This window comes from Vigna unguiculata, chromosome 4 (genome assembly GCF_004118075.2).
Source record: "Vigna unguiculata cultivar IT97K-499-35 chromosome 4, ASM411807v1, whole genome shotgun sequence".
Taxonomy (NCBI): Eukaryota; Viridiplantae; Streptophyta; class Magnoliopsida; order Fabales; family Fabaceae; genus Vigna; species Vigna unguiculata.
In genome coordinates, this window is record NC_040282.1 from 32519535 (window position 1) to 32539349 (window position 19815).

The 19815-nt window shown below is 28.6% G+C and overlaps 1 protein-coding gene and 1 non-coding gene across 2 annotated transcripts; both read right to left on the reverse strand.

The window, feature by feature from the left end:
• Positions 1 to 237: 237 nt before the first annotated feature.
• On the reverse strand, positions 238 to 309 carry TRNAH-GUG. Its single transcript has one exon. It is a non-coding gene; the product is annotated as a tRNA-His (tRNA).
• Positions 310 to 17338: 17029 nt separating this feature from the next.
• On the reverse strand, positions 17339 to 19140 carry LOC114180355. Its single transcript, XM_028066657.1, has 4 exons — positions 18941 to 19140; positions 18730 to 18845; positions 18259 to 18609; positions 17339 to 17641 (listed from the first exon to the last, which is right to left on the reverse strand). Exons 1-4 carry the CDS (start codon positions 19065 to 19067, stop codon positions 17579 to 17581), a joined length of 657 nt encoding a protein of 218 aa, XP_027922458.1. The 5' UTR covers positions 19068 to 19140; the 3' UTR covers positions 17339 to 17578.
• Positions 19141 to 19815: the final 675 nt, after the last annotated feature.

The window sequence follows — 19815 nt, forward strand, 5'->3', positions numbered from 1 at the left end:
ATATATATATATATATATATATATATATATATATATATATATATATACTTGAGTGGCTTGTGGATGTTTCAAAAGATAGTAAAAATTTACACAAATTTCTTTATATTTGGTAAATGTGAATTACAATAAAATCTCTTTTGTACAACTAAAATTATTAAATTAAAAATATGAATTACTAATGTTAAAGAAACTGATTTATTAAGATCAAATTAAAAAAAAGAAAAGTTAAAAATAACCTGTGGCTGCTGGGATTCGAGCCCAGGTCTCCACGGCCACAACGTGGAATTCTTACCACTAAACTACAGCCACTTTCATGTCTGTTGGTTTGGTGTTTTACAATTTGTTTTGTTTTGTAAGTTTCCATTGTTTCAGTTCAATGCCGATTGGAGATTATTATTTACAAATAAGATACAAAATTTAGTGTACGGTTTTTATTTGGTCCATAATCTATTTTGGACTTGGTTGGAGACCCAAGTTGCAACCAAGATTTAGGGTGTTAGTTAGTAGAACAACTTTGGGCCCAAAAGTGTTTGCTAACCCAGAACATGGTGATACACATAACATTTTGGGGTTTTCTTCCTCCACCCCCAATATTTGTTCTGCACTTCTAAAGATTCATAAGATTCATGCTCATCCATTTATGCCCTTGAAAAATTAAATAAATAAAAAAATTTAACTAGCTAAACGTAATAATTCAACAATTATGAAGTGACAAAGGTAGTTGGTTGCCTGAATTAAATGATAGCAGTTTTTGTATATGTACGGCTGCACCTCCAATTATTTTTCCCTTTTCTTTCACTTTCACTTTCATTTTCAGTAAAACAACTTTTGTTGCTGGTTGAAGTGTGAATTTTGCAGTTCAGGGTCCACTGGTATTTCACCACTTTGTTTCATTTCTTCTCAGAAAAAAGGTACGCATTACAATGTGTATACCTTATAAGTTTATGTTTGAGATACTGAAATCTTAGGTGAAAAAAATGAAAACAATTGAGTTGGGTTTTTAATGTTCTACGTATATGGAGATAACTTTTTACAAAAATCATTTTCCATCATTAGCCATATACGGAAGTCGACTTCCGGAACATAATAAAAAAATTCCTACTTTCGGAAGTGGGCATTTGGAAGTGTCTGTGTAAAACGGAAGTGGAGTTATTTTTTGGCCATATACAGATCGACTTCTAGAACACAATGAAAAAAAATCCCAATTTCGGAAGTGAACATCCGAAAGTGTCTGTGTAAAACGGAAGTGGACTTCCGGTATGGAAGTAAAGTTTTTCTTTTTTGCAGTCTTACGAAAGTGGACTTTCGATCCTTTAAAGTGAAGTTAATTTTTCACAATATTGTGGAAGTGGACATCCGAAAATGAAAATAAACGGATGTCGACTTCCAATTTTTTTCTTCCGAAAGTGGTGAGTTGTTTTTGTTTCTCCGAATGTGTTAGCTATATACATTTTTTTTTCTTTCTTTTCCTTCGTTATGCGTGAAGTTAAGATAACATGGTTTTCTCTTTTCTTTTTCCACTGTGGTAGGGTGCTTCCCTAGGATGAGGATATGTAATGTAGATAGAGTAAGTGGTTTTTTTATTTTATTTTGTAATTTTGTTAGGGATCGAGTAATAACTTCTGTTTTATTTATTATTTATTTATATTATTTATTTAATTTTTATTTACATGAATATTTATTTTTTCTTTATATATTTTTGTGTGTTTTAATTATTATTTGTTTAAGTATACTATTTATTTATTCATTGTTTGTTTTATATTTTTGAATGAATGTTTTTATTTTTTATTGATTGAATTTTATTTATCTTGAATTTCTTTTTATGGTTTACTGTTTATGTATATTTTATTTTATTTTTATATTTATTTTATTGTTGGAGGAATATTTTAATTTTGTTTTTATATATTTTTTATTTTGAAAAAAGTGGTATTGATTACTGATGTTAGATTATAGGTGGTTAAAGTTATCTAAAATAGACAATTAAAGTTATCTAAAATAGACAATCTTTCTTTAACTTTCATGGAATCACAAGTAAATTCGAGTTTCATCTCAGATTTCTCTTCTTTCATCGTAAATAATTAAAATTTTAATTATTCTAAATTATAAATAATTAATACTAAAACTTATTTACATTAAAATTAAGTACAAAAAATATTACAACGTAACCTAGAAAAATAACATAACAACGATGATAAAATAATAAATATTAAAAAATTTATATTGAAAAAAAAACAATCGGAAGTTGACATTCGGAATCCAATATCTCCGGAAGTCGACATCCGGTGAGTTAAGCCAATGTTGCCTAATACCATTCACCAAAAGTCGCCCACGTGCTTACGGAAGTCGACTTCCGGTGATATTTTTTGCACACCTACAAAAGTCCACTTCCAGACACAACACTTACAGAAGTCACCCTCTTTTACGCATCTCTTCTTACGGAAGTCACTTCCAATTACAAAAGTCATTTTCAACTACGGAAATCACCAACTATGGAAGTCACCACCTACGGAAGTCATCAACTACGAAAGTCACCACCTACGAAAGTCACCACTACAAAAGTCAGTTTTAATTACGGAAGTCAACTTCGGGTATTGATGCCTTACGGATGTCGACTTTCGGTCATGTCATTTTCATGCTATTCATAGTGGTCTACGGAAGTCCACTTCCGAAACTTATCTTTGTCTACGGAAGTCCACTTTCGTCATTTTGTGGCTTACGGAAGTCAGAATTAAATCACTTGCAGAAGTCAACTTCCGGTTCGTGGTTTACGTTTTAGGCATTGATACTCACAAATCTATACTCCAATCAACTAAATGATGCTTATACCTATAGATGCATGACAAACATGACATCAACAACACAAAAAATGAAAAACGAAAAACTACGAAGGGATATCATTATCTGTGTTAATGTAGAGGAATGACGAAAGGAAGAGGGAGACCATAGAAAAAAACAATGAGGAGTGTGGCTTGAGGGGCGAGCTTAGAGAGTGAGGAGAGTAAGACAGAGGGTTTGAGGGTGAGGTGAGGAAGGTTGCTAGGTTTAGGTTAAAAGAAAGTGAGGGAGTAGTTTTTATTAAATAAGAGAGAAAAAATGAAAGAAGTGATTAATTTAAAATTTTAAAATGGTCAAAGGAAAATTTTGGATTTTAAGAAAAATTTAAAGGTGTAGAAGAAATATTGGAGGTGCAGGAAGAAAACCCCTAACATTTTTTGAGTTTGTGTAAAGGCTTTTGTTTCCTGCACGCACCTCTATTATCAAAATGGCTAAAACTTTCTGCACCCTATCAAATTTCGCTTCCCATCCCATTAAAAACTTTCGAAAAGTGTTTTTCCGTAGAAGGACGAGTGATTGATTTCCTGATTTTCGGAAAATTCTTTTCTGAAATTGTTTATTGTGTTTCGGAAAATAAATTTTAGAAGTGATTAGACAACGGTAGGGTGTAAGTAATATTAACATTATTAGTATTAAGAAGATACCACCAAAATTATTACATTACCCATATTCTTTTATTGACAAGTGTTATAAAATTTAGTTTTTTCGTCATTTTAAAATTGTGTAACAAAAGGACCCGGGTTCAAATTCTACAAAAATCAGTTTTTTTTTTCATTTATTTATGATTTCAACTGTAATATTAATTATAAGTAATATTATTATTTGTAATATTTTTATAATTATTATTATTTTTAATTATTATAATATTATTATTTGTAATATTTTTATAAGTATTATTATTATTTATAATTATTAATAATACTATTATTATAAATATTATTTGTAGTGATAGTAGTAAAATTATAACCAATATTAATATTATAGTAATAATAATAATTATTATTATATGTTACTATTATATATTATTATTATTGGTATTATTAACATTATTATTATATATTATTATTATTATTATTATTATTATTATGAGTAAAGAAGTAATTAGAAAAATTATTAACTATAATATACGAAAATTAATACTATAATTAGTAGTAAAATTGTTAGTATTATTACTATTATATTTTGTTATCATGAAAATTGTTAACATTATTAGTAATAGTAAAATTATTATTGTTATTGTTATTTTTATTAATATTATAAGTATTATTAATCATATTAATATATTATATATTAATATTATGATTATATATGATTGTTGTTATTATCAAATTTATTGATAATATTAGTAGTAGTAAAAATATTAATATAGTATTACTTATAATATCAATATATAATATATTAATCTTTTTATATATTATGAAAACAAAAAACTAGAAAAAATTATTATTATTAATAACATTATTATTATTAGTTTTAATGATATTATTATTAATAAAATAATAATTATTATTATTGTTATTATTATTTATTATTGTTAGTACTATACTAATCATAAATAATATTAATATTATTATTATTATTTCAATTTTGACACAAGATTATATTTTAATTATTTAAATTTTTATTATTTGGATCGTAGTATTTAGATAAACATTTTACTTTTATATAGTACGAGATTATATTTTAATTATTTGTATATTTATTTATTTTTTATTGTTTTGTCTTTCCATTTGAATAATTAGTTGAATCCAAAAAAGTAATTACCAAATTTTTTTTTATTTATTTATGATTTACACTATAATATTAATTATAAGTAATATTATTATTTGTAATATTTTTATAAGTATTATTATTATTTGTAATTATCAATAATATTATTATTATAAATATTATTTATAGTGATAGTAGTAAAATTATAATCAATATTAATATTATAATAATAATAATAATATAATTATTATTATTATATGTTATTATTATATATTATTATTATTGTTATTATTAACATTATTATTATATATTATTATTATTATCAGTATAGAAGTAATTAAAAAAAATATTAATTATAATATACGAAAATTAATACTTAAAATAGTAGTAAAATTATTAGTATTACTATTAGTATTATTACTATTATATTTTGTTATTGTGAAAATTATTAACATTAGTAATAGTAAAATTATTAGTGTTATTATTATTATTAGTATTATTAACCATATTAATATATAATATATTATTATTATTATGATTATATTTGATTGTTGTTATTATTAAATTTATTGATAATATTAGTAATAGTAAAAATATTAGTATAGTATTACTTATAATATCAACTTATAATATATTAATCTTTTTATATATTATGAGAAAAAACTAGAAAAATTTATTATTATTAATAACATTATTATTATTATTTTTAATGATATTATTATTAATACAATTATTATTATTATTTACTGGTATTATTACTATATTTATCATAAATAATATTAATATTATTACTATTATTTAAATTTTGAAACAAGTTTATATTTTAATTATTTACATTTTTATTATTTGGATTGTAGTATTTAGATAAACATTTTACTTTTATATACTACAAGATTATATTTTAATTACTTGTATTTTTATTTGTTTTGTTGTTATTTTGTCTTTACATTTGAATAATTAGTTGAATCCAAAAATGTAGTTACTAAAATTAGTTACATAATATTATTTTCCCCTTATCCATTAAAATATTCTTAAATGATTTAAATGAATATGAAGTACAAAATAATTTATTAAAAATGGCATTCTAGATAATGAATTATGTTTATTTATACTGATTTTAGTGGTTTAAATTTACTAACAGTTGCATCCTTAAGCAATCTTCATTTATTCAATTTGGAGTAAATTTTGTGAATTATTTTAAATACCAGCGAAAAAGTTTATACTTAAGAGAAACTTATGGTACAAATTAATTATTTAACGATCATTTATGAAGTGAATCTCATTGGAGATAACTTTAGAATACATTTTTTTTCTCATCTTGTCTCTAAGCCATCTTGCTTCTTCTAATTTAATCAATACTTGAATGCGTTTATTCTTAACTGGGAGGTTAAGATGTTCTTTGAAAGATTTTATAGCATTCAAAAATTATACATTAGTTATTGTAAATAATTTAAATTTAAATCTAAGTTTTTTTTTATTCATTTTTTCCAAATTTTTTGTGTAAATCTTGTAAAATTTAAAAGGAAAGTGGATTGATATGGATTGTTACAATAAGATGTTTCATACCTATTATTTAGTTTCATTTACAATTGTATGACTTAGATAAGGTATTCTCAATTTGATTGTCCATGTGATGTGATATTGTTTTCGAAAGTGTAAATGAAGCTCAATAGTTGGAGGCTTAACCTTGAGAATTTGAATGTGTAGTTGTTGGACCTGATGAAATAATCTTGTGTATTGTTAAAACTCTTTTTGTCTTGAATAGTCACTATAAAGATAATTTAATTTTGTAGCAAGTGATTCAAAAAGTGTGTTTTGACATCTATTCATACTATTTATATCATACAAATTATTGATATGATATTTGTTCTAATTTTCTTTCTTATTTCTTATTTTTTTTCTTGTTGAAAATGATAGAAACTTATTTAAATACTACCACAAGAAGACATTTATAAGAAGTTTAAACTAGAACAACATATTGAAGAGAATAGGGAAATGATATCACAATTATATTATGAAAAATGCAAGCAAAAAATAAATCTTTCAATGGAAAGAAAACATCCACTAACTCAATGAATGCATTACAAATACTAGAAAAAGATCCCTTAAGGATCAAGAGGTAAACAAAAGCATAATCATTCACAACCCATCTACTACCAATGGTTGGTCCTTAAAAGCAAGCCTTGCCACACAAAATCCTCCAAGGTCTGATTGATAAAAATTTTGTGTTGGCAATGCTTTTCATGTCTTTGTCCATATGTGTCATACAATTAATGACTTCACCTTTTTTATTTTCCAATAATCTCCTTGACATTATTTGTCAATTCGCCCAATGAACCCTTAACCACCATAACTTTTCTTCCTCCATTGGAATCAACCTTGTACTCGAGGTTGAACTTAGGATAATCCCTTTTGATGACATTGATATCTTCCCACACAATATTTGATGTACTAATTCCTCCCATTGAATGTGTTTGATATTTCGTAAAATTACGCAAGACTCTAAAACTTTTCTTGGTTGAGTGATAGGACCTTTTGCATTTGTGATTAAAGGTAATGACACATATGATTGGTGGTGGTCTCCGTAACATTTTATGGATTGAGTTTGACGAACGAAAGTCACCTACCTGAAACTCCACGTGAGTCCTTCTTTTGTTATTTGATTATGAGCTTTTAATAAATTGTGTTTTTAATTGATTGAGAATGTCATTACGTTGGTGCAACAACTCTTCAAGGATGAAGGGTTAGTTTGATCTAAATGGTACTTGGTTATGGTTGATGGGTCATGATCCTAGACAACTTGAAATGGTGTCATACAAATGTTGGTTTAAAAATAAATATTGTACCATACTTATGCCCATGTTAATAATTTAGTCTACTCTTTGAAAATTTCACCAATAAAACACAATAAATGCATATTAAGATATTCATTGAGAGCCTCAAATTGACCATCACTTTTGGGAATGTTAGGCTAAGCTCACAACTAGTGTAGTGTCACTTAAATAGGTGTTTCTATAAACTACTCATAAAAGCTTGGCCTCAATCTAAGACTATAGATTTTGAAAACCCATGTAACTTTATAATAGTCTTGATAAAAACCTCAATGACCTATTTTCTTGTATAACTGCTTTTTAGAGCGGTAAAGTGGACATATTTAGACAATTTGTTGATGAATACCATAATGACAATGGCCTTGAGAAAGAAGAAGTCCCATAATAAAATTTGTGGCCACATCTTTCCATATTTTGTCATAAATAGAAAGAGGTTGCAACAATCCTTTGGCTGAGTTGTGTTGGTTTTGGTTTACTTGCAGACATTGGTGGACATGTTTTTTATGGTAATTGTATGCTTGTCTTTAAATAGTTTGGCCAATGATATTGTTTTTAGTAGAGAGTTAGGGCTTTGGGATAAAACATCCCTACTATAATATATAATATCCAACTTTTAACCACTAATGAAATAATCAAGCAAGAAATCTATGAAATAGTAAAGCAAGACATCTGTAATGACTCTAGTGCTTTTATTAGTAATAGTTGTAAACCGCATATAATATTCAACAATATAACTTTTTTAAACTAATTAAATAATGTAGAATGAGGACATTCAAATTGTGAGAAACCAAGATCCACATCTAGCATAACATGAAACTTTGCCAAGATTGTAACAAGTTGTTGTTTTGCATCATTTGAAATCACAAAAGCAATGTCTTTCTCGAGGTGGATGAAAAATGTAATTAAGCATTGTATAGTATTTAAAGATTTTTCTACTTTGAATACCCACCGAAAAACATTTGGACCATGACATTGTGAATTTGGAATGATGATGTCTGTGAGCTAAGCGTTGAGGAATTTGAGTTCAGACCACTATTAGTGTGAGCAATCAAGACTTCCTTCATAGATAATTCCAACTGCTTGAAATGAGACTCATAATCTCCATTATATTTGTCCATTAGTTCTAAAATCTTCTTAGCATCATTTCCTAACTCTTTCAATATTCTATTTTGAATTATGGTGTTAATGAGAGCACAAATGTAAAACACTGACACTAGAACAAGATATTGAAGAGAATATAGAAACAATATCTATATTGTATCATGGAAAATGCAAGCAACGAATAAATCTTACAATGGAAAGAAGACATTCACTAAATTAGTGAATGTAATAAAAATACAAGAAAAAGATCCCCATAAGGTCCAAAAGGGAGACAAAATCATAATCATTCACATCTCTTATACTATCAATGGTTGGTCCTTAAAAGCATACATCACCACACAAGAGTCCTTCAAGCCTGATTGACTAACTTTTTGCGCTTTTTCCATTGGCACTAGAAAAAGTCGTCGATTTAGCCATTTAGCCTGATTGACTATCACATCTTCCACTACTAGAAAAAAGTCATTTAGCCACTAAAATAATATGGTCGCAAATTGTCACTAAAATAGTCATCGATTTATATCAATTTCAAATTAGCCATCGAATGACTTGTTAGTGATTTAGTTCGTATATTGACTAAACTAGTGATCGATAATATTAGTGACAAAAATTCAGTTGCTAAATCGGTGACTATGAAAAGTAAAATTAATTATTTGTTTTAGCCACCAAATTAACGACCGAATAAAGTGGTTTATTAGCAACCAAATTCGTTTTGGTGGTTATATAGCGACCAAAGGTGTTTCAGTGGCTAAATAGAAGTCCAATTTCCCACTCAATTAAAAGATTGGAGACTGAATATATTTCGGTGGCTAAATTATATTCGGTATTAGCCTCCTTGTTTTCAACTTGCCCCCAAATTAATAGATTTTTAGTTTGCCTCCAAATCCTATTTTGTCTCACTTGCTCTAACATTTTGTGCCAAACCCTAAACCCTACCATGGTCATCTCTTTTCTTTTCCTTGCAACTACCGAACCGCAACTTGGTTGAAAAATTTTGTGTTGCCATCTATTTTTTTACGGGAGGAGCTGCAGAGATGGAATAACTCTTTCAAACTTTGCAGTACTCCAGCACTAGTTGTTGTGTATAGTGCAAACAATTTGTCTATTTTTTTCTTTGAAACGTTCATTTTGAACCAAAGCTTAATTAGACCTCAGTTACTTTTTCATGAAGAATCCCCAATAAAACCTCACACGTATAATATAATATAATTTATATTCTTAGCTATCCCTCTAACTCTAACCTAGCTTATCTAAGTAATATAATTAGCTTTAGTTAATTCTAGCGAAGTTGTGGTCTATTGTGGCTAGCATAACACTAATCCATTATGAATTACATATAAGAATTTGGCCCACCTCCACCACAACCCTTTTATGCCACTTAATTGAACAACAAATTGAGTAAAATTTGTGGTCTATTCTAGCTTAGTTCTTTGACATCACTATGCAGCATAACCATGATACGTATCTCATTGATGGATATTCCCAGAACCTTACCCTTTTGAAAATTAATAATGGATAGTTGTATATAAAGTAAAGTTTAATAATAAAACTTCAAAATATATGTAACATTTATTAACAATGCCTTAGGCTTATTTCTTATAATAGAATGTGTAGTTTTGAGTTTTGACCTTATGAAGTGGGTAAATAAACAATCTCTTGTATTTGTTGTGTCTTGGGGTCATAATCTATTATACTTTTCCCTCTTTAGAGTTTGAGTTTTGATGGTATGTCTTGGGGTCACAATCTTTTTAGAACTTGAATTCAGTCCATTACTATTACAGTCTCTCTTTATAGCTAGAGGCCTAGAGGACTTAGACTTTGGAGAAACATTCTTTATAGCTAGATGTCTAGGGAACTTAGACTTTAGGGAACATAAGGTATAACTGAAATCTTGGCTAGAAATGGTAGTGATGTTGGAAAAATGTGATTTTCGTGACATTTCCTTTATTGAATTTTTCCTCTCAAGTGAGTTATCATGTCTTTTAAATTCTTGATTCTAAAACTACATCTCCATTTCATGATTATAATGTGTAAAATTTGTCATTTTTTAGAATTAACTATAGGAGATACCATAGGGATATTTCGTTTTCCCACCACATGTGGTAGCTTTAAGGTTACCATGATTTATCAATCAAACAACTATAATACATTTATGCATCATGATAAAAGTGCTCTACAATAGCTTTTGTGTCTCTTAGTTATTTTAGGTGAATTCTTACAAACTAACATAGAAAATGTATTTTCAAACACATGTTATCCTTTACTCATTTTAACGAGTCAAATCCAACTTTTACGATGAATTGATATTACCTATCTCTCTTTCAAGTTTTATTTTCATTCACTTTAATCTTGAATCCAATGCCCGAGCTTGCTTTATGTGGACTATGGAGCTTTTAAGTCAATTTAACAAGTTTTGGTTCATTTTTTTCTTTTCTCCAAAACCAAGGACCTACAATTTTTCTTACATATTTATTATCATAATTATTTTGTATGATAAATAAAATACAAACAATTATGTTATTTTACTATTAAATTTAAAACACAATGAAAAGATAATTAGTGCTATTATTTATACTCTGTATTCATCCTTGGTGTTTATACATGTCTATGTATAAATATATATTGGTTTTTAGGTATATTTGGTTTTGTATTTTTATTGTCAACAAAACTATAAGTAGGTTGCCAAAAGCCAAACGGGCTAATCCTACCCAAGCCTGATTTGTAAGGTTCAACATTTTTTTTTCATATTTAAGTTTAACTATTAACAAGATTTCTATTGCTATGATGAGCATTGGAGTTAGAATTATAAGGGTGGTATTAGGAGGCAATCAAGGAAACTTAGGAGGGAATTCAATGGGTGAGATATTTTCTATGTGATGGAGTCATGAACCATGTTTTTCTTACGTGGGTCAAAATTCATTAACGTGGTAGGTCAACTTATTCAACCCATTTGATTATATAGATCGTGTTACATACTTTTCCATCATATAAAAAGCTCGATTGAAATGTCAATTTGCCTTTTATTATTTTATATTATACTTTGGTGAATTATTTATATTGTTTATTTTTTATATTATATTGGTTCTTTTTCCATCTCTCATGTATTGTAGACAAACTCACAAGATTAGCTTGCTTATAGGAGTTGTGCACCTACAATAAGTTTTTGACTTATTCAGTATTTAATCTTATTCATGCTTAATTTAAATTTTAGTGTGATTAAAAGATTGTTTTCATTTGTTTGTTGTTTTCATTGAAGAATGTAATTGTTTTCATTTGTTTGTTGTTTTCATTGAAGAATGCATGTTAGTTCATTAATCACATTGTATATACCATTTGTTGTAGTCAGTTTGCATTGATGGAAATCCTCGAAGGTAGAAAGAGGATGTATAAAAGATTGTATGCTAATAAACATCTGATAGATGAATTTAGAGAAGAAGTATATGAGTTCCTTCAATATGTTATTGGTCAAGAAAAGTTTGTAGAAAAAGGTGAAATGTTAAGAGGTCCTTGTGTTAAATGTAAGTGTAAAGTTTTCAAGTATGTGGATCATGTTGGATTGGATCTTTACCAAGTGGGATTCATGCCTAATTATATTTGATGGACAAATCATGGTGAAAATTTGCCACAATTCTCCCAAGTGGATATTAGGAGTTTAACTTATCGAACTTGCGAGCAAAGGGAAGAATTAGGTCCTTTCCATCAAACAATCATGGATCATGCTGGACCCTCAAAGTACATGGAAGAAAACCTTGATCCTGAAACCCAAAATTTCTTTGACTTGTTGATGTGCAAGCATCCTTGTGGGAAGGATGTTAGAATCACTCAAATGTTGAACACATAAGAGTAATAAGAGAAAATATACTCGTGTTATTGTGTAAAATGGAACAAATATTTCCACGAAGCTTCTTTGATTCCATGGAACATCTTCCAATTCATCTATCTTATGAGGCAAAAGTTACTGGTCCAGTCCAATATCGTTGAATGTATCCATTTGAGAGGTATACAATTACTAATCACTTTTACACTGTTTGTTGTTTATTTCTTCAATATTTTAAATGATGCATGACTATATTATTTATTAGGTTCTTACACTCCCCAAAAAAGAAAGTGAATAATAAAGCTAGGGTGGAGGGCTCTATTTGTGAAGCTTACTTGGTGGAGGAAACATCAACATTTGCCTCATTTTATTATCCTAATCATGTTGAAATAAGCAATGGTAAATCAGAGTCACATTTCTATGGAGTATTGTCTAATATTATTCAAGTGGAGTTTATTGGCTTGCCAATCATGAATTTAATTCCCTTTCAATGTAAATGGTTTGATAATACTACTAATATAGTAACCAAAGCATATAATAAGTATTTAATCGTCCAAGTAAAGCAATCACATAGATATAATAAAACATATGATCCATTTATATTTGTAAAACAAGTAGAACAAGTTTATGACACCAAATATCCCGAGGGATACCGTGGTTGGTTGGGAGTAATTAAGACAATAGCTCGCAGCAGAATTATTGATAATACAGTAAGGCAAATTGAGCATGAGACTCCACACCAAGATAATGAGCTTCTACAACTTCAAGTAATGCTACATGTTGATTCATACTTCATTCATGATTCTCTTACTGATGTTGATTAGAGGTGGCAATACGAGTTGGGCTAGCTCGCACTACATTTTTAACACGGGCTAAAAATTCTAGCCCGCCCCGCATAAATACGGGCCTACGGGCTAGCCTGCCTATTTTTTTAAATAAGATTCTTATGATAAAGCTTTCAATGTTCAACAAATTGGAAAACTTTAACAAGTTCACAAAATTAAGCAAAGACTTTGGGAAGTTGGATGATAAATTGATAATTCAACATTTTCATCAAATTCCTATTTGTACTTTGACATATACGATGTATTATTCAAATTTTAGCACATTCAAAAATACATAATACTTGTGTTTTCCAGTCATATAAGAATTTGGAACGTTTATGCAGAAGTCCAGAAGGAAAGTAACTGATATTCACAAGTGCAAGTTTTTTTTAAACGGGCTAGTGGGCCAGCCCGTGCGGGCTACGGGCTTTTGTGGGCCAACAGGCTTAATATTGCCACCCCTAATGTTGATTGTGGGAGCGAAGAAAAAGCTATAAATTTACTAAATCAAACAAACTTAGATGAAGAATATGAGGGGGAATACATTTCAAGTGAGAGTGAGGATGACATTGATAGTGATTTTGATGACATAGATACCTCTTTGGTAACTGATGTATTAAAATTGATTGTATATCTCGTATTAATAATTATTTACATTAATATGATTGTGATTTTTAATAATTGCAGTGAATGAGATGCAAGATAACTGACACATTTATTTGTAGAAAACACAATCATGTTTGAGTCTTTTTATCATAATTAGTTCATTTTTTGTTGAAAATTAATCGTTCTAATTTCATACCTCTATCGAATGTTATATATGCAATAATTTTCACTTGTAGACGACACCAATGGGTAGCGGTGGTGAATTCAAAGCTAAGGATAAGACATTTAAGGAAAAGATGACACAATTGATGCAAGATAATGAGCAATATGAGGAATGTATATGCTGACAAAAAGAGCATATGAAACTTGTTTTATACATCTAGTTGAAAAATCTTATGGCATGCCTTTTGATCCTCCTAGCAATGGAGATGACGCAGTAGATCGTTCTAGTTATGGTAGTCCACATGAGCATTATTTAGGTTTAATTTTATGTCGACTTTAATCTTGCATATGTATTTAGAACTAATTCTATTTTTGGTTACATTATATATTGTAGTTTATTGTTATTTAGTATAATTAAATATGCAACATTTATAAGCAGGTGAAAAATTAAATATAAGTAGATTGTTTTAGTCACTGGTTTAGTCACAGATCTAGCCACCAATTTACACACCGATTTAGCCTCTGATTTAGCCACCGATACCATTTTAATTAAATAAAAAAAATATTTATTTGTGACCTAATTAGCGACCAAAAACTATTTCATTAAATTAAAATACATCTCTATTAACGATCAAATTAGTGATCGAAAGTTTAATTGCTAAATTGGTTTCGAAATACTTTAAAGTCACCAAATTTATGGTGACCAAATTTACAATGACCAATTAACAACTGTAATTTTGGTGGTTGTTTAACCACTAATTTTTAAATCAGAAGCTAACTATTATGCGACTAAAGTTTTAGTCATTATTTATATAGGGCGTTAGTCACATTTAGCTGCTGATTTTGTCAATTACTAAAAATGCTTTTTTTTTTTTCCTAACAGGGTTCGTCCATATGTGATATACAACTGATGGTTTCACTTGTTACTTTCCCTGGTAGCTTTATGTTGGATAGTTTTGCGCAACGGTGAATGCTACATTTCAAGGACTTCAATGAAATGTTCATACATATAACAATAAACAACTTTCTAAGGACAAGTATCATCACTAATAATTTCACCAAGTAGAACCACTAATATATCTATTATATATAGGACCACTCATCCAATAAATATTCTACATTCGTTTAGTTATCCTAAATTATGATATATAATACACTTAAATTTAATAAAATTATACATTTCCTAGTGATTGAAGAAATACTATGATTAGAAAGTAGGAGTGAGGGATCCAGCTTTTGTTATTATATATTTTTCTTCATCCTTTGTGGTAATTTTCAGGTTTATAAAGAAAGGAAACAAAACGTACATTTCCCTAATTTATTCCTGGAGGTCACAAAGTGAATACCGACTATGCAATACAAACTCATTTTACATGTAAGTCTCAATATGAAAGAAACTAGTTTGTTTTGATCTCATGCATGGACCAAGGCCATTTAATACCGTTACCAACTCTTCATGTCTACACCAAATTTCATAATACAATCCCACACATGTGGATTTTATCAGAACCAGAGTCAACATAACTTGGAATTTGATTTTTTTTTTCTTTTCATTTTAGATAATTTTTTAATTACACTTACGTTGGATATACATGATGTAATAATAATTCAAATGAAATAATCCTTTTATTTCATAAATTTTTATAAATTGTGAAATATCTCAAGATAGAAAAAAAACACCCTCGTCATAACAAAGATGAAAAAGTATTTAACATGCAATAACACTAGAACAAGAAAATTTCTAAATAGTGACCAATTTAGTGATCAATAATTATTAGTAACTATAATAACCAATTTAGATATTAATTTACAAAACTAAAAATTATTGGTTACTAAAAATAGTCACTATTATGAATAAAATATTGTAATTGGTCACTAAACTTGTCTTTAAATTAGTTACTATAGTTTTGCTACCAAAGAAAATTGGTTACTAAAAATTAACTACTTAAGTTTTAGCTACCAAAATGATTTAGTTTAAAAATTGGTCTCTAATTAATTAGTCACCAATTTAATAACCAATTATAATTTTTTTATTTATTATAGTAACTGTTTAAGTAATCAATATTTTTTAATTTTGTAAATTGGTATCTAAATTAGTCATTATAGTGACTAACTACTTTTAGTTCACAAAATTGGTTTCTAATTGAGAATTTTCTTGTAGTATAAATTTTTTCTCGAAAATTAATTTTGATACTATCTTCTACTAAACATTAAAAATATATAATATTAATATTTTAAATTATTTTTAATGTATTTTAAATTTTCAAAATTAATATTGATGACTAAATTTTGGGAGCACATTAGAGGAAAAACACATAGAACCCGACATGAGAATCCAAAGTGATTTGAGATGGTATCTTATTTTTCTCTGTCTACCTCCCAAACTCGCAAATATTTCAAGCATTAAATATTTCTGTAAAAGACATATAATACTGATATATTCCCATTTTGTTTCATTTTGTATTGAATCATACGAAAAGAAAAAGTTTTACTTTGTAATATAGATCATAGAGAATCTATTTTGAAATTGAAGCAAGAAGAAAACTTTTGGGGATAAGTTGGGAATGGTGGCTTTATTGGACCAGCAATTTATTTGTGTCAGTGATGAAGTGGTGAAAAAGAAACACAGCACAGTTCATAGCTCCCCCACCAGCATGTGGCTTTATTGCACCATGCATTGGTCAACTAGGCTAAGCTGGATGACACACTATGAATTAATAGGTGTTGTTGGGCACCCAAATGTACTATGAACATAGAAAGTGACACACTGACATGTGGTGAGGGGCTTAATTTGAGGCATAAACTAACAAATAGTTAAGAATTATCATTACTTAAAATAGTTTCAAAAAATTATAACCGGTTTCTAAATTAATAATTAAAATATAGTTTATAGAATTAAATATATTTTTATTTCTTAATTTTAAGTGAAAATTGTAATTAATCTCTTTTCAAAATTTTGGACCAATTTAATCTTTCATCTTTCAAAATAAGTAGATTTAGTCATTTTTACCAAATTTTATTAAGATTATTTGACATTTTAAACGTATTTTACTAAGCTAAAATTGAAGCAAAATTGTGTCAAATGGTATAAACAACTCAAATGTTATCATGAAATGAATTTAAAACATCAAATAAACTTAACAAAATTTGATTAAAATGACTAAATTCACGTATTTTTAAAGATGAAGAACTAAATTGGTCAAAAATTTTGAAGATGAACTAATTCCAATTTTCAGTGAAAATTAAGGCATCAAAAACATATTTAACCCTAGTTTCTATTATGAATTGGTCTCTAAATTGGTTACTAACATTAACTATTAAAGTTTTGGCTACTCAAAGAATTGGTCTCTAAATTAATCTTTAATTATGAAATTAATTTCTAAATTAATCTCTAAGCATATTTTTGGATCGTAAAATTAGTCACTACTCCATCATTTTCTTATAGTGATATATGTGAAAGCAAATATGGTAATGAATTCTGCTCCAGAATCCAAGAAGAAGAAAAATGGCAAACACCAATTGAAAGATAGTGTAAGAGCATCTTGATACATGGTATAATAATTTCTTATAGCTACCTTTAGACTCAATAAGAGTCACTGGTGAAACCCTATTCACACTCTCTCTATCTCACTCAATTTAAAGCAGCAGTGAAGTAATGGTGAAACCCTATTCACACTCTCTCTATCTCACTCAATTTAAAGCAGCAGTGAAGTAATGGTGTGCACAGCTACTACAAGTCCAAATGATCCAATCATCACCTGCAACCACCAATAATAGAACAGACCCAAATCAGTGTAACCTACCAAAATATGATGAATAAGTGAATGCCACCGCTATAATATACTTTATAACTCTCATAATAATTAACTCATTATCATGTGTTTCCTTCAAAATAAAGTAACAAGCAAGTACACTATAACATAAACTATAATATAGTCCAGTTTCTATTGTCATGTTAGAAATCTCTACATTTTCAAATGCAGAAGGATCATCAGATAATCAATCTATTACAGAAATAAATGCTTTTATTATATATATATATATATATATATATATATATATTTATTACAGTTTCTTTTTGTTTTTTGTCTTACCACAAATTTTCCCAAGCCCACAAGACTATTTTGTTTTTATTCGAAAACGAAATTTCAAGCCGTAAGATTAGGAATCCAGTACGGGTTTAAGTCTCCCATCGGTTAAAAAATAGAAAATAAAATATTATATAAACATAAAGATTTATAAACTTATTTGTGTCAATGTTTTATCTCATTAAACTCAGGTTTTGTTAGTATTTGTTCTTCCGAATAAAACCTCCTCCGTAAATCTAACGGTAAGATACAAGAATGTTATAAAAAAAATGTGAAAGAGAAGGCACCTGTTGTTGATGGCTACAAGAGGTGGGAAGAGGGTGTAAAGTAGCAGAGTCAACTTCATCGGTGGGAAGAGGCACTGCAGGGTTACTGGTGATGAAGGGCACGCTGCCACTTTTATATGGTACCAATGGAGCTGTTGCCACACTTGATGAAGGTGAAGGAGCAGGTGAACCCTCATGCAGAGTATTAAAATGCCATGAAAACAAAGGAGATGGTGACATTGCTGAACCTTCAGGTGTGGCTGCTAAAACCGCTGAGGTCACCTCAATGGCTAGCTTCTCAGAAGCTTGGCATGCCATGAGAGACCCATCATTGAAGCTAAAGTAGAAGAAACCAGGTCGTGATGGATGCCACTGACAACATTAACATACATAATGGTCAAAATAACCTTTTTTTTTTTCTGCAAAATCAATGGTTTTGGAAGGATTTACAAAGCACCCAGATGAAAAGTTTTGAAGGGAGGAGGGTCTTACAGTGTAGGAGGCAGTGTTGGGATTGGAGAGAAGAGTGGCTTGTGTGAAATTGCAGAGATCAAAGGCATTCTGGTTCTTGAAAATGTAGATGTTGTAGTGTTGCTTGTGATTGAAAACTGAGACATGAAGCGATGTTAGTTGCTAGTGTTAAAAATGCTCATAACAGAGATTCCATTGTTTTCTGAGGTGTTGAGTTAGTGGTAGTACTCACTGATGGAATCTCCGACGTGAACAGTGGGGTTCTTCCACTCTGAAGATCCATCAACTGTGATGGTGGTGCAATGAGAAGAGTGGAATAGTAAAGGTAGAAGTGTGAAGAAGAAAATGGAAACAGACATTTTCACTGATTTGCTTTGCTTTTGAAGGAAAATTTCGAAGAGTTTATGGAGACTTTGTGGCTTTTATGTTATATCTGGCCTATTTGAAAATCAAGGAACAAGAAAAGAAATGATATATGAAAATTGTTTGGGTGGTGAAACAGCGAAAGAGAGTTAGTGGGGAACCAAACTTTTAAATTTTCAGAAGAAAAAACTTGGTCTACACCAAACTCTATTCAAAACTTTAAAGCAGAAACTGATGTAAATTATATAAATATCTTTTTTTACTTTTATTTTATATATATATATATATATATATATATATATATATATTATATGATATGTAGTGTACAACATAACATATGCATATATTTTAATTACTAAGTTTAACTATATTGATTGATAATTTGAATACTCTAGTGTGTGATTTAAAAAAAAAAAAATAGTCTCAAATAATTATTTATAATCAACATTTATAAAACAGAACAACTCTTTCACCCCATTTCTTGTATAATTTTACGGTCACCTTTGAGAGTCAAGGAGAAAAAACAAATTTCTCATTATCTTCTTTTTTTTTTTTTTGTTTTGCTCTTTCCTTAATCTTTGAGATTTATTTATATTGGTTAAAATTGTTTGAATGTGCCCATTTTTAGTCTATGATACTGTGATGGTCATATGACAAATTTGGGTCCATAAATGAATTTTTTTCTTTAGATACGAAACATACTAGTTTAAAGAATACTCAGTAACGAAGTTTTGTACATTAGGT